The 15,151-nt window shown below is 38.4% G+C and overlaps 1 protein-coding gene across 1 annotated transcript in view; it reads right to left on the bottom strand.

Annotated features, from left to right (window-relative positions):
• The window catches only part of COL22A1 (collagen type XXII alpha 1 chain), a 567,886-nt gene that overhangs the window by 390,275 nt on the left and 162,460 nt on the right, over positions 1-15,151 (bottom strand). The window contains 1 exon segment of the mRNA XM_043991519.1: positions 10,798-10,921. Coding sequence (XP_043847454.1) covers positions 10,798-10,921 — 124 coding nt within the window.

The following is a 15,151-nucleotide window of genomic DNA, read 5'->3' as shown; positions in this document are numbered from 1 at the left end:
AACCAGAGGCAGAAATAGGATTAGAACCTATTCCAGTGCTCTTTTTCTTGCACACTGTCTCTTTCCAGGCGAGAATAATACCTTTATAAAACAAAACAAAATAAAAACCTTATATTGCTGGCTTATATTTATCTTATGCTCAACCATCACTAGACTTCCTGATTATTTTCTACTCAGCTTGTGTCTAGCCAATCCTTCCCTAAGGAGCTATCAGCTGTTACCAAGATAGGCCGTGGGAGTTAGACCTGTGTCTTTAACATAGACTCCATCACCAAGCAGCCCTGTAGGGTTTCAGCACTGAGTTCATTTTGGCACCAGGAGAAAAGAATGAAGAGCCAGACAGGAGGAGGACAGAAGAGTCTGCAAATGAGATATAAAAGGAGATCACAGAATAATGAGGTGGTGAGGGATTCAAAAGCTATTCCAGATGGCAAGAAAGGGAGTGGCAAGAGGCCAAGCATATCCCACCAGGTTTCCTGAAGAGGGAGAGTTCAGACCAGGGGAGAGAGCCAGGAAGCAGAAATTATCAGGGAGGAGAAATAGCTAAACCAGCTCTTGACAAAAGCCATGACTTCTCTGTGCAGCCATTCACCTTGATGATATGAGTTGGCTAAACAATCTGTCTTTGGAGTGAGCAGCAGCCAATTTCTATTGCTCCTGAGAACAATTTGGAGAACCAGGTCACTGAGATCAGACTGAAAAGGTCAACTCCTCATTTTAAACAACCTTAATACTATGGTCACAGTGGAGACATTATAGATATCTATCCTATTGGTTCTATGAGGAAGCTGTTCTAATTCCTTCACCTAATTGTATGCATTTTATATAGTGCTATACATCAAAGATCTTTAAATATGAATGACAATACCATTTTTGGAATAATTATAATAACTGACAACCATATAGTCTTGAAGTTTGTGAAGTGCTTTACAATAATGCTATGTCATTGGAAACTGAATAACTTGGTGAGATAAGCAATATAGGTAAGATTTTTAATTAAATTTGGCTTTTCCACTTAGCATGCATTTATTTTCCCTCCCTCCCATCTCTACCACCTCCTTGAAAGTCAGTCAGTCAATGGTCAACAAACTTTTATTAACTGCTTACTATGTGTCAGGTACTGTTAATTACTGGTAATACAAGGAAAGATGCCATAGTCTAATAAGGAGACAACATGCAACAAGTACATTCAAAAACATAAATATAGGATAAATTGGAGATCATGAAAAGAAGGAAGGTGCTACAATAAAGGTGGGGCAGGGGACAAAAGCAAAATCCTTGTAACAAATATGCATAGTCAAGCAATACAAATTCCTATATTGGCTATCTCCCATAATATAATCCCAGTCTTTACTGTTTCATGGCCTCAATTATCACCTCAAGACTGATGATGCTCTTTTTTCCTCCTCTACTCCTGAATTCTTGCCTAAAGTCTTAAGGTCACTTTGAATTCATTTCCTCTGAAATAGAACTCACTATCTTCCTTTCCAAACTGGCTGCTCTTTCCAACTTCCCTGTCAATACACTTGTCATCCTCTCTACTCCCTTCAGCTCAAAACCTTGGTATCACCATTGAATTTTCCTTTTGCTCGATTTCCTGTAGCCAATCAGTCACCAAGTATTGTTGGGGTTTTCCTTTGAAATTCCCCTCGAATGTTTCCCTACCTAGTCCTACTCTTGTATCAGAAATCCTAGGCTAGACCCTATCGCCTCAGGCCCAGACCACTACTTCATCTCTCTGCCTCCGGTCTCTTCCCTGACAGTAAAAAGATATATTATCTAAATCACCAATTTCTTCATGCCACACTCCTGTTCAAATAGTCCAGTTTCCTACTGGACAGATATACAGAGTCTTCAAACTAGGGTTCAAATGCCACCATAATCTCTTTTCCTCCCTCAGTATACATCCTCCACTTCTATTAGGCTGCTGTACTCCCAGGCTCCAGAATACCTATGATCATTTTCATTTTAAAAACTGTAGAAGTATGATGTGATGGAAAAGAGTATCATCTTTAGAGAAAGATAACATGGCTTTTTAATTCAACACTTGAGAAAACATCTATCTTCCTTTATAACAACAAAAAGCCTTTCCTGATCCTGCATTTTTAGCATCCTTTTAAAATATCATTTTGTATTATTCTGTATTTACCTTATTATGCATAATGAAAAAGACACTGTAGGTACTACCATTCTCATTTCAATTTTCTTTTAAAAATATTTCTATTATAGTTTTTGATAGGCACAATAGAAAGTCAGGCTCTTTTATGACCCCTCCCTCTACCATCTCCCTAGCAGTAGGCACCTCCATCTTACATATATGCATGTGCTAAGGCTCAGGGAGATCAGTTAACTTGCTCATAGCAATAAAACTATTATATGATGTGCTAGGATTGGAACCTATGTTTTCTACTCCAAGTTCATGACTCTTTCCATGTCATGATCATTTTCTCATTCAATTGATTAATATCCAATATGATGGGGCATTTTGTGTGAACTTCAGGGTGACTAAAACTTCTGATCCAAGAACCAGTATCGGTTTTCAGCAAAGAGACAAAATCAATTCCATCTAAAAGAACACTACAAATTCTCTCCAATGGTCAGTTGCTCATTCAAGCCGTGGGAAAAAGAGGGCACCAACTAAGTAGCATTATTGAGTTTCATGAAGAGGAGGTGAGGAGTATTACAAATTAAAAGAATAGTCACAGATGGCAGACAGCTTAGATTACCTGCAATTACCACCCCAAAGATCAAAAGCCTGCCCCACTCATTTGCTTTTCAGAAATTCCAAAAATTTTCCCACTGAGAAAGATACTCAAGTGACTCTGAAATACTATAAAAACCTTAAAAGTAGCATATATTTCTTTAACTATTTATATGGACAAAGCACTTTCACAGCTGTCATAAAATTTCTTCCTCCTAACAACCTTACAGTTGGTAAGGAGGGATTATTATTCCCATTTCATAGATGAGAAAGCTGAGCATCCATCGGCAAAAATGATTTGTCCAAGGTGACACCAGTAAAGTCTACACCTATGTTACTGCCATTTTCTTCTCTAGCTCATTTTACAAATGAGGACCTGAGACAAATAAATAACCTCCCCAGAGTCATACAGCTAGCAAATGTCTGAGGCTGGATTTGAAATCAGGAAAATGAGTTTTCCTGACTCTAGGCCTCTATCCACTGTGATACCCAAGACCTGGGTTCAATTCCTTTATAAGATGGTGGGAACCTGAGGTACCCATTTCAGTCATTAGTATTCTAGGAAACTCTAAGATTATAAGTTTCAGAGAAGGTGCCAACCTATATTTGTAGAAGAAGTTTATTTACTGGAGAATTTTCTAAACCCTTGTGCTGTAAGAAACGATAAACAGGTAGATTTCAGAGAAGCCTGGAAGGACTTACATGAACTGATGCTGAGTAAGATGAACAGAACCAGGAGAACATTGTACACAGTATCAACAACATAGTGTTGATCAACTGTGATAGACTTGACTTTTCTCAGCAGTGCAATGGTCCAAGATAGTTCCAAAGTACTCATGATGGAAAATGCTCTCAAAATCCAGAAAAAAAGAACTATGGAATCTAGATACAGATTGAATCATACTATTTCTTTTTTTTTTCTTTTTTAGGTTTTTCCTTTTTGCTCTGATTCTTCCTTCACAGAATGACTAATAGTGCAGAAATATGTTTAATGTGATTGAACATATATAGACTATATCAGATTGCTTGCTGTCTTAGGGGGAAAGGGGGAGAAAAATTTGAGACTAGAAATCTTATAAAAACCAAATGTTGAAAACTATATCTACATGTAACTGGAAAATAATAAAATACTTTTATGTAAAAAAGGCATCCCTCCATACTATACATGACAAATGCTCAAATTCAAGTTCAAATTATTTCATTTATGCTATGCCTTGAGAAGTGAGGTCTAGTTGTTGACCCTCCTCTGAATTAGAAGCAGGGCAAGATAAGAAAGAATTATATCCGATGAGACAACTATATGTTCACCAACTTCCATCTTATTTAAATGTTGAGCATTAAGTCACCTGGGCAGCTAAGTGGCTCAGTGAATAGAGTGCTGGTCCTGGAGTCAGGAAGACTGACTCATCATCTTGAGTTTAAATGTGGCTTCAGACATTTAAGAACTGTGTGACCCTGGAAAAGTCACTTAACCCTATTTACTTCAATTTCCTCAAGTAAGAGGAACTGAAGAAGGAAATGGCAAAAGCACTCCAGTATCTTTGCCAAGAAAATCCCAAGTGGGGTCAGTCTCACATGACTGAAAATGACTGAACAATTAAGGTTCCACCACCTCCTTGGTCTATAGAATCACAGAACTATAAAATGTTACAACTGGAAAAAAGAAAATTGACACAGAGATGATTAGCAGTGGAACGGACATTAGAGATAATTTATTTGAACCCCTGAATGTTACTAATGAGAAAACCGAGACATAAAGAGAGAAAATAACTTGACTCAGAGTTTTAGAATTAGTATCAGAGAGGGCAAACCAGAGTGTGTAATGAAAAGAGCAATACAAGAAACCAGAATCCGCAACCACCATATGGCCTTGGGTAATTTAAGTACGTTTTCCAAGTGTCATCTATCTAGGTATGCAAAATGGGGATATGACTATCTTCCAGGTATTTCGAGGTCCCTCACCTGTATTTGATACTTTAGTGTTTCCCAAGTATTTTCCTTACAATAACACTGCACACTAAATGTGTGTGATATATTGTGTGCAAATACAGACATTATTATTCTCATTCTTATAGATAAGGCAGCAGAAGTTCTGAGAGGTCAAGTGATTTGCCCAATGTCAATCAGCAAGCAAGTGTTAACACTAAAACTTGTATCTGGAACTTCTGCCTTAAAATTTAGCATCCTTTCTTAAGCAGGGAAATTCTATGAACTAAGAAGAGAACCCAGGTTGTCCTGAATGCTCTTTCTTCCAGATGGCCAATGAAGAGGATAAAATTGGAAAAAAGCCTTAGCCATATCCTTTTTGTTATACTTCCCAAAGGGAAACAGAGTATCTCATAGAAGAATTTGGCATCTACCTTCCAAAAGCTCATTTTCCAGGTGAAGACAAAGGCAGATGACTGACTGACATATGGTTGGCTCATTAACTCTGTGAGCAAAGGGATAACAATTTGCCAGAGAATGAGATCTTTGATCACATACCATTTGGCTTCTGGGATGACTGTGATTACCAAGTTTCACATTCCCCACTTAGATGGGAGCTGAAAATCACTCTCGCCAATCTATCAATGTGGAAGGCCAAAAGTATTTTGGAAGGTAAGGAGAAAACAGCAGTTAAAAAGTAAAAGCCAGAGTGAAGAAGTGGTCAAAATAAAGATAGAATGATATTTGAGAGAGGGAGAAATATTTAATTTAAAATATTCTGGGCCAAAGTTACTGTATTTCATGATCTAGTACGGAAATAATTCTGGAGTCAGATATAGTGTTGCATGCCTATAATTGCTTCTACCAGCTTTGGCTGGTAGATATCTTAAGCTTGGGAATTATGAGTTGCAGAGCCCATCTGTACCAAGTGTGGTACTAATACAGGAAGTTGTAAGGCCCACCAGGCTGCCTAAAGAGGCGTGAACCTGTCCAGGGGAAAAATAGAGCTGATGAAAGCTTTCATACCTATCAGAATTGATAGCACATTGTAAAAAAGGCTGAAGTTGGAGTCAGGAAGACTCAAATTCAGATTTGACCTCAGACACTAACTAGCTATGTGAACATAGGAAAGTTCACTTCACCTCTGCCTGCCTCAGTTTCCTCACCAGTAAAATAGGGATTATTGTAGCATTTACAGTTAGAATCATTGTGAGAATCTAAGAAGATAATATTCATAAAGCACCATGTAAACCTTAACGTGTATATAAGCAGGAGTTACTATTATCATTATTAGTCCATGATTAGTTCATTATTAGTCCAAGTTGCAATTCCAACCATGTAGAGAGATAGAAACTGGGAAAGGAAAAGGAAAAAAAGAAGCAAAAGGGAAGGAAGGATAGAGAGAAAAAGGAAAGGGGGACAGGAAAAATGAATGGAAAAGAATAAGTCTGGAAGGCGAGTCAGGAAACAAGTTATTCTTGTAGAAAATATGGAAAAATGTAGGCAAGATGATAGTGGGGAGAGGGACATTGATATAACTACCCCTTGACTACATACACAAGTGACCTATATATAAGATGCCCTAAATGCACAAGTATTAACAATTATAATCCTATTCTTAGGGGTCAGTGATAGTCCTTATGATAGCCATGTACATATGCTTTTTGTTTTGGCTTTCTCTAATGACCAGTCTAACTCTTCTAACTATATTGCCATTAGGGTTTAAACATTCTCTTGATTCTACTAGTTCCACTCTTCATTATTTCATGCAAGTCTTTCCATGTTTTTCTAAAATGAACCAGTTCATGATTTCTGATGTTATTTTATTTTTAATTTTTTTTTTTGGTGAGGTAGTTGGGGTTAAGTGACTTGCCCAGGGTCACACAGCTAGTTGTGTCAAATGTCTGAGGCTGGATTTGAACTCAGGTCCTCCTGAATCCAAGGCAAGTGCTTTATCTACTGTATCACCTAGCTGCCCCCATGATTTCTTAATAGTACAGTAGTATTCCATCACAATAATATACTACAACTTGTTCTTGTTCAGTTATTCCCCTATTGATGGATATCCCCTCAATTTCCAGTTCTTTGCCACCATCAAGAGAGCTGCTATAAATATTTTTAGAACATATAGGTTCTTGGGGCAGCTAGGTGGCGCAGTGGATAGAGCACCGGCCCTGGAGTCAGGAGTACCTGAGTTCAAATCCGGCCTCAGACACTTAACACTTACTAGCTGTGTGACCCTGGGCAAGTCACTTGACCCCAATTGCCTCACAAAAAAAAAAAAAAAAGAACATATAGGTTCTTTTTCTCTTTCCCTGATCACCTTGGGAAACAGACCTAATAGTGGTATTGCTGAGTCAAAGGGTAAACACAGTTTTATAACTCTTTAGGCATAACTTCAGGCTGCTTTCCAAAATGGCTGAATCAGTTTACAGCTCCACCAACAGTGTATTACTGTCACATTTTTTCTATATCCTCTCCAATATTTATCATTGCCTGGATATTTGAAGTAACTGGGGTTAAGTGACTTGCCCAAGGTCACACAGTTAGTAAATGTCAAGTGTCTGAAGCAGGATTTTAATTCAGGTCCTCCTAACTCCAGGGTCAGTGCTCTATCCACTGTACCACCCAGCTGCCCCAAACCTACCTCTGATAGGTATGTGATATGTCCAAGTTGTTTTAATTAGCATTTCTCTAATCAATAATGATTTAGAATGTTTTTAATATGACTATATATACATATATACATACAAGTAGATAGATGATAGATAGATACATAGATCTATCTTTGATTTCTTCCTTCAAAAACTGCCCATTCATCTCCTTTCACCATTTATTAATTGGGGAATGACTTATATTTTTGTAAGTATGACAAAGTTCTCTATATATTTGAGATATGAGACCTTTATTCAAGAAACAATCTATAAAAAGTTCCCCCAATTTTCTGCTTTCCTTCTAATCTTGGCTATGTTGGTTTTATTTGCAGCAAAAAAGTTCTTTTCTCTAAGAGCAACCTTATAAGATAGTAGAAGTAGTTTTTTTATCCGTGTTTCTATCTCTATGTCTTTAACTTCTCTTTTGTTTCTGATTGTCTCTCTTTCACACATACATACACACATCAGTTTTTTCCATTATATACCTAAATAGAAAATGAGATCTAATGACATAAAATGGCTTACTCAGCATCATAAAACCAAGTCAAGTAAACAAATATTTATTAAGCACCTTCTTTGTGTCATGCTCTGAGCTAAGCACACACAGTAAAGACCATATTCAGGGGCAGCTAGGTATAGCCGTGGAGAAAGCACTGGCCCTGGATTCAGGAGTACCTGAGTTCAAATCTCGCCTCACATACTTAACACTTGCTAGCTGTGTTACCCTGGGCAAGTCACTTAGCCCTCATTTCCCTTCCCCCTCCCAAAAAGACCATATTCAGAGCTTGAGCCCAAGTTTCCCATCTCTAAGGCCATTATTTAACTTTGAACATCATCATCACCACCACAGACTATCAGGAAAGTCTATCAATACTCAAGGACCAGCGACTCAAGACAAAGTGAACTTTCAGTTACTGGAGACATAAACCTGAGAGCAACCCCCCAGGAATATGGAAGGATCAATAAACCATGAAACAGTTATTAAGCATATACTATGTGCAGAGGACTGGGAATGTAAACATAAAAAGGAAACAGTCCCTTCCCTCAGGGAGCTTACATTCTAGGAGGGGAAAACAACATGTGTACAGATAAGTAATTCCAAAAAAATGCAAGGTACTTCATTAACTGGGGAAATCAGGAAAGGTCTTAGGATGACACTTTAAAAAAATCTAAAAGTGCTGAAAGGTGACATTAAAAATAATGAAAAATATGTCAGGGAGAGGGATAACCTAAAGCAAAGACATGGAGGTAGATAATGGAATGCCATACATAAGGCACAGCAAAAAGGGGAGTTTGGTGGGAATGGAGAATATCAGGGGAAGTAAAGTGGCAGCAATCCATAAATTTAAACTGTAATCACATAGGGATGGCTGGAGAATACAAGGAGAGTACCCTACAACTCTATCTGCCCATCTACCTTCTCTTCATGAATCCAATCTCCCCCATACCTTTAACCTTCAAGTTTCCTTAGTCCCCTACCCTTCACTCATCAAAGTAGGACTTGGTCATAGTCATCAAGGCTGGGATGAGGTCTTGTAATTTCCGGATACTTTATTGTCAGGATAGGTATTCACGAGTCTTGGTATCCTTTAAATTCCTCATCTCAGTCAGGCCAACTGACTGAAACTTCAACACTATCTGGCTTCCCCTTGCTCCTAAGCTCTTGACTCCAGAATAATGAGCTCAGTATCAAAGGAATGTGGAATTTTGAGCTAGAGGGACATTAATGATCATTGAGTTCCATCTTCTTATTGCATTAAACTAAGCATCACAGAGGAACTTACTTGCCTAAGTTTCATTCCAGTCCTAAAGAGTGACCCATGGAATGATTAGAGGCAATTAACAGAACCAGATGAAAAGGGAACACTAGGGAATAAAGACTGGCCCAAGCTCAGATAAATCTCAGGGTGCTTTTCCAGGGTTAAGTCAAAGAATTCATGAGGGCAAAAAATCCAAAAGGGCTAGGAAGAAGCATTAAATAGAGGGAAGGGGAAGTCAAAACAGATTAGATCTGAAAAATAAACAGTGCCTTGGAAGAAGCACAAAATGTTAATAAATGTCAGCTTATCCCATACAAAGTCTCCATTTGAGAAAGCATCCTTTTTTAGGGAAGCAGAATGATACTCAAGAGGTAGTATTGTGTAATGGATAGAGAGCTGGTCTTGGATATACAAAGACTTGATTCAAGTTTTCCTCTAACAGATACCAGCTGGGTGACCCATAGCATGTCACTTAATCTCCCAGGGTTTCAGGCAACTCACTAAAACTCTAAGTTGAAGAGAAGGCACTAATCTGCATTGGTAGAGAAAGTCCCTCTTTGTAAGCTCCCTACATTAATGGCCTCATTGGTTTGGTTTAAAAATGTTAGCCATGTGCCTTTCTCTTAAAGTTCAATCTGCAAAGCCATAGACTCATATGCCCTATATCTAAATGCCAATGCTCATTCCTGCTACCTACATAAGGTTCTTATGATACTGTCTGTCAATCAGTGCAGCTCTCTCCTAGGGTATAAATATCATATATTTTACTTGATTTTGCAATATTTTTATTCTCCTCATCAGGTTGCTTAAACACTCATCAAGAAATATGGTCATTAGGGACCTTCTCCTTTATCACACTGAGAAGGTTCTGTATAAACAGATAAAAGCACTGAACCCACAGTCAATCAGTCAACATTTAAGTACCTACTATGTGTCAGGTACTGTTCTAAACCCTGGGGGTTGTTGTTGTTGTTGTTTGTCCTTCATTCCCAAAGAGGACCATGATATCTGGAAGTGATATCATGACTTGCAATGAATTTGGTTTAAGTGAGGGAAGGCAGTGCAATGTCATCAGCATCACTCTCTCCTCCAGAGCCATCTGGGTTCAGTGGTAAGATATATATCAGGATGACTGTAGATGGTCCTGGATGTTTGAGGCAATTGGGGTTAAGTCACTTGCCCAGGGTCACACAGCTAGTAAGTGTCAAGTGTCTGAGACAGGATTTGAATTCAGGTACACTTAACTCCAGGGCCAGTGCTCTATCCACTGCACCACCCAGCTGCTCAAGTCCTGGGGATACAAAAATAAGTAAAAGATAGTCCCTGCCCTCAAGGAGCTCAACATCTAATGGGAGTAGATGATAAACAAACAAAGATATACAAAAAGAACAAACAGGAAATAAAATTAAGAAGGGTTGAGAAAGTCTTCCTTTAAAAGATGTGATTTTGGTTGGTACTTAAAGATAGCCAGGGAGGGCAGTAGGCCACAGATACCATATTCTAGCATCTAGCCATCTAATTATCCAAAATCCTCTTTTTCTGCATTGGCCTTCCCCTGCTTCAAGCCAAGAAACTGACCACAAAGTTATTGCAATTGAATCCAAGCAAAACTAATATCAAATAGTCTGATTCAGTCCTATATCTGAATGACTGAGACTCTGGGAATTAGAGTGGTTATTTATGTAAAGAAATAAGGAAACAAGTGATTCTATAAGCATGGGAAGACCAGTCAGCCAACCAAGGAATGATGTAATACCTGTGGAATTCCATATTTGTCAATGACTTGCCAAATATACCAGTCTTCTCTTCGTGAAGTTTTCCTGAACCGGAAGGTAGTGACAAAGGCATACTCATCAGGTAGACCTTGGGGAAATACATCCCTAGAGGGAAAAAAAGAGGATAAACATAAAAGGATGCTAGACTTATTAGTTCACTATACATTCAAAGTAAAGCAATAACATGATATGGCTTCTAAAAATGTATTATTGTTTTAGATCTTACATTAGGCAATAATGTAGAGAAGAAAGAAAGTTATAGTTCCCCTGTATTCCACTCTAGTTGGACCACATCTAGAGTGTGGCATTTCATTCTCTATACTACATTTTAGGTGGAATCTCAGAATTCTTTATTTTGCATTTCTTTAATTAGGAATGATTTTGGGATGTTTTATCATATGGATACAGATACCCAGGGTTTCTCCCCTTTAGAAATATCTGTTCATATCCTTAGACCATATATCAATTGGGAAATGGCTTGTGTTCTTATAAATTTGAATCAGTTTCTTATATATCTTAGAAATGTGACTTTTATCAGAGAAACTTGATGCAATTTAGTAAGGGAGACATCAAAATATATATAAAGCAAGCTATATAAGATAAATGAGAAACAATTAATAGTAGAGCAATGTTAGAATTAGAATTAAGTAGGGCTAAAGAAGAAGACTTTCTGTAGAAGATGAGATTTTAATTGAGACTTAAAGGAAATCAGGGAGGACAGTAAGCAGAGTAGAGGAGGGAGAGGAATCTAGGGATGGGAAATACCCAGAGAAAATATCTGCAGCTGAGGGATGGAATGTTTTATTCATGGAAGATCCAGAAGGTCAATGTACAGTAGTATAAAGAGAGAAGAAAAGAGGGTCCAGGGCAGAACTATGAGGGACTCTAGCAGTTATAGATCCAAATTCTGGTTTATTGAATTAAATTGAATTCAGTTAAGACTAGAAAGGGAAACACTTCATGTTTGGACCAAGTTGATTTCTGATGGAAAGAAAAGGCTTAGAGTTTAAAAACCACTACTAAATTCAATTCAATTCCATAAGCTTTTATTTTTTCTTTCTTTTGTTTTTGTGAGGTAATTGGGGTTAAGTGAATTGTACAAGGTCACACAGCTAGTAACTTTCAAGTGTCTGAGGCTGGATCTGAACTCAGGTCCTCCTGATTCCAGGGTCGGTGCTTTATCCACCATGCCACCTAGCTGCCCCCTCCATGAATTTTTCTTAAAGCTTACTATGTGCAACCACCATCTTGAAATGATAAATGAATTGAAGCCATCAAGAACTTTAAGAGGAGAGATGCTAAGACAAAAATGAAAAAAAGCCTTTCTTTAAGAGACTTAGAGTCTAGTAGAAGGATGAGACAAATAGACAGAGAGGTAGAATGCAAATTAGAATATGATAAAGGAATAGAAGGGATCTGAACAGGGTGTGTGATGAGAGTCTTAAGGAATGGATGGGTTGATGAAGAAAGGCTTCTAGGAGGGGCTGTCACCTGAGTTCTACTTTGAATGAAGGGAAGACATCTAATAAGCGTATGGCTAGGACATTTTTTCCCCATGGGGCAGACCCATGGTAGAGGGGAGGAGGTGTATCACGAGAGGGCAATCCAAATTTCAATATGATGTGAACATAAACCTGCAGGATGAACTTTTACTCAGAAACATTTTATTATTCCCCATTATCTATTAAACAAAAATTTAAACTACAAATTTCAAGGTTCTAGCTTTCCAAGGACTTCTCAGTAACGGTCAGATTTATCTGTCTGACCCCACAATCTCCCAACACTATTATAGCAAAAATGGACTACTCTCGATTGTCAATCTGACACTTTCCACTTCTGCACTGTGTAACCCTCCACAAATCACTTAACCTCTGCCTGCTTCAGTTTTTCAATCTGTAAAATGGATAACAATAGCACTGCTTCCCAGGTTTATTGTGAGGATACAACAAGATAATATTTTAAAGCACTTTACAGATCTTCAAGTGCTATATAAATGCAAGCTATTATTAAAAAGGTACTGGTGGGGCAGCTAGATGGCACAGTGGATAGAGCACCGGCCCTGGAGTCAGGAGTACCTGAGTTCAAATCCGGCCTCAGACACTTAACACTTACTAGCTGTGTGACCCTAGGCAAGTCACTTAACCCCAATTGCCTCACTAAAAAAAAAAAAAAAAGGTACTGGTGATATGGGCACCATAAGTGGCACAATGGATAGAGTGTCAGGTCTGGAGTCAAAAAATTTCAACTTCCTGAGTTCAAATCTGGCCTCAGACACTTACTGGCTATGTGACCCTGGGCAAGTCACTTAACCCCATTTGCCTTAGTTTCCTCATTTGTAAAATGATCTAGAAAAGGAAATGACAAATAACTCCAGTATCTTTACCAAGAAAATCCCAAACGGAGTCATGAAGAATCAGACATAACTGAAAACAAATGAACAACAACTGGCGATACAAAGGTAAAGAACCTAAGTTTATATTCTATTAGCATTACTAAGCAAAGGGTGAAATGAGTTTGTCCCTCCTCAAATTTCCCATAGTAGTGTTCCTGGATTTCTCTTTGCACTTATGGAATTCTCCCATATATCAGAATTATTCAATCATTTGTCCTTCACCTCATTAGATAGAATGTGCCTTGAGAGCAGGACCAGTATTGTGCCTATCTTTGCATCTTTCTTCATTGCTAAGCAGAGTACCTTAAACATTTATTGAACTAAACTGAATTGAAATGGAAAACCTCCACAGGACTGAAACCAGGGTGTTGAAGAGGCTGGACTTCCAATATTATGATCATTTACTCCAGACCAGAGAAGCCTGAAGCAAAACAGGATCAGTATTTTCAAGAGCTGTTATAGAGAAGAGGGATTAATCTTGTTCTGTTTGGCCTCCAAGGGGCAAAATAGGGATCGATGGGTAAAAATTTTATAGAAGATTTCGACTTGATGCAAGTAAACATTTCCTAACAATCAGAGTCATCCAAAAGTAGAAGGGTCTGCCATGAGAGGCAGTGGATTAGCCTTCATTGGGAGTCCTTGAATAAAGGCTGAATGACTTGTTGATCATGCTGCAAAGGAGATTCTGACTGAGTTAGGGGTTGGACCAATTCTGCTTCCAATTCGGAGATTTCTTGATTATGTCCCAGCTCCATTGGAGAAAAGGAAACAGACCCTAGTGATGATGGAGATGAGAGAAGCCAGGAAATTCATCAATAGTCAACAAGCATGGATTAGTGCTGAGAATACAAAGAAAGGCAAAAAAAAAAAAACCAAATACCAAAACAAAAAAGCCCAGTGCCTGCCTTCAGGCTGTTGACAGTTGTAAAGAAGAGACAACATGCTGATACCTATGTAAAAATAAGATATATACGAAATAAATTTTTAAAAAATCAACTCGGCTAAGGCAATAGTAGCACTGGGCTGGGTAAGAAACGGACATTGGAAGGGCTGTTGGCAGAAGATGGGAGGAGATTAAAATGCTACTCAGCAATTTTGCTATTGCTACAGAATAACCAGGCCAATCTCTTATTAAATGCCAGTTATTAATATTTTGCAGAGGTCAGTGTCTGTGGTCTTGACTTCCTTCCAGCGGCATTAGGTTATACCTCTACACCCAGGATGTGGTCTTAGTATGCATTTATTGAGTATTTATGTAATGAATGATGTAGTCTCCTCAGACGATGAGTAAATCATCCCCATCTTCCCAAATGTTACCTGTGATAGGATCTGATTTGCCTGCTTGGCAGGTACAGTTGTCTGTGAGCAGTCATTTACCTGGCTTGCTACATCTGAGACAATCAAGGATAAGGTTTGCCCTAAGCCCACCTGGTCTCCATATCAGGTAACTGGGCCCTGAATATGACTTAGTCAGTGGCTGGAAGAGAAATGATTTTTGACAAATAAGACAGACTTGAATTACAAATTAAAAGTATTTCAGAGGCCAGGCAATATAATGGTTCTAAAATGGAAGAGTCCTGAACCCTCAGAACACATGGTTTGCAATCCCAACTCCATCACTGACCTTCAATGAGACCTATGATAATCTATTACACCTTTCCATTCTTTGCTTCTAAAACAAAAGTTCTTATATTTTTGTGTGTCATGAAAACATACATGATGGACCCCCTCTCAGAAGCATGTTTGGTTTTTTTTGGGTGGGGCAATGAGGGTTAAGTGACTTGCCCAAGGTCAAACAGCTAGTAAGTGTCAGGTGTCAGATGCCAGATTTGAAGTCAGGTCCTCCTGAATTCAGGCCTGGTGCTTTATCCACTGCGCCACCTAGCTGCCCCCAGAGGTATGTTTTAAAAAACATAAAAAGTGGGGTTATAAGGGAAACCCAT

This window comes from Dromiciops gliroides, chromosome 1 (genome assembly GCF_019393635.1).
Source record: "Dromiciops gliroides isolate mDroGli1 chromosome 1, mDroGli1.pri, whole genome shotgun sequence".
NCBI lineage: Eukaryota > Metazoa > Chordata > Mammalia > Microbiotheria > Microbiotheriidae > Dromiciops > Dromiciops gliroides.
This window is presented reverse-complemented; position numbering and strand designations above follow the sequence as displayed.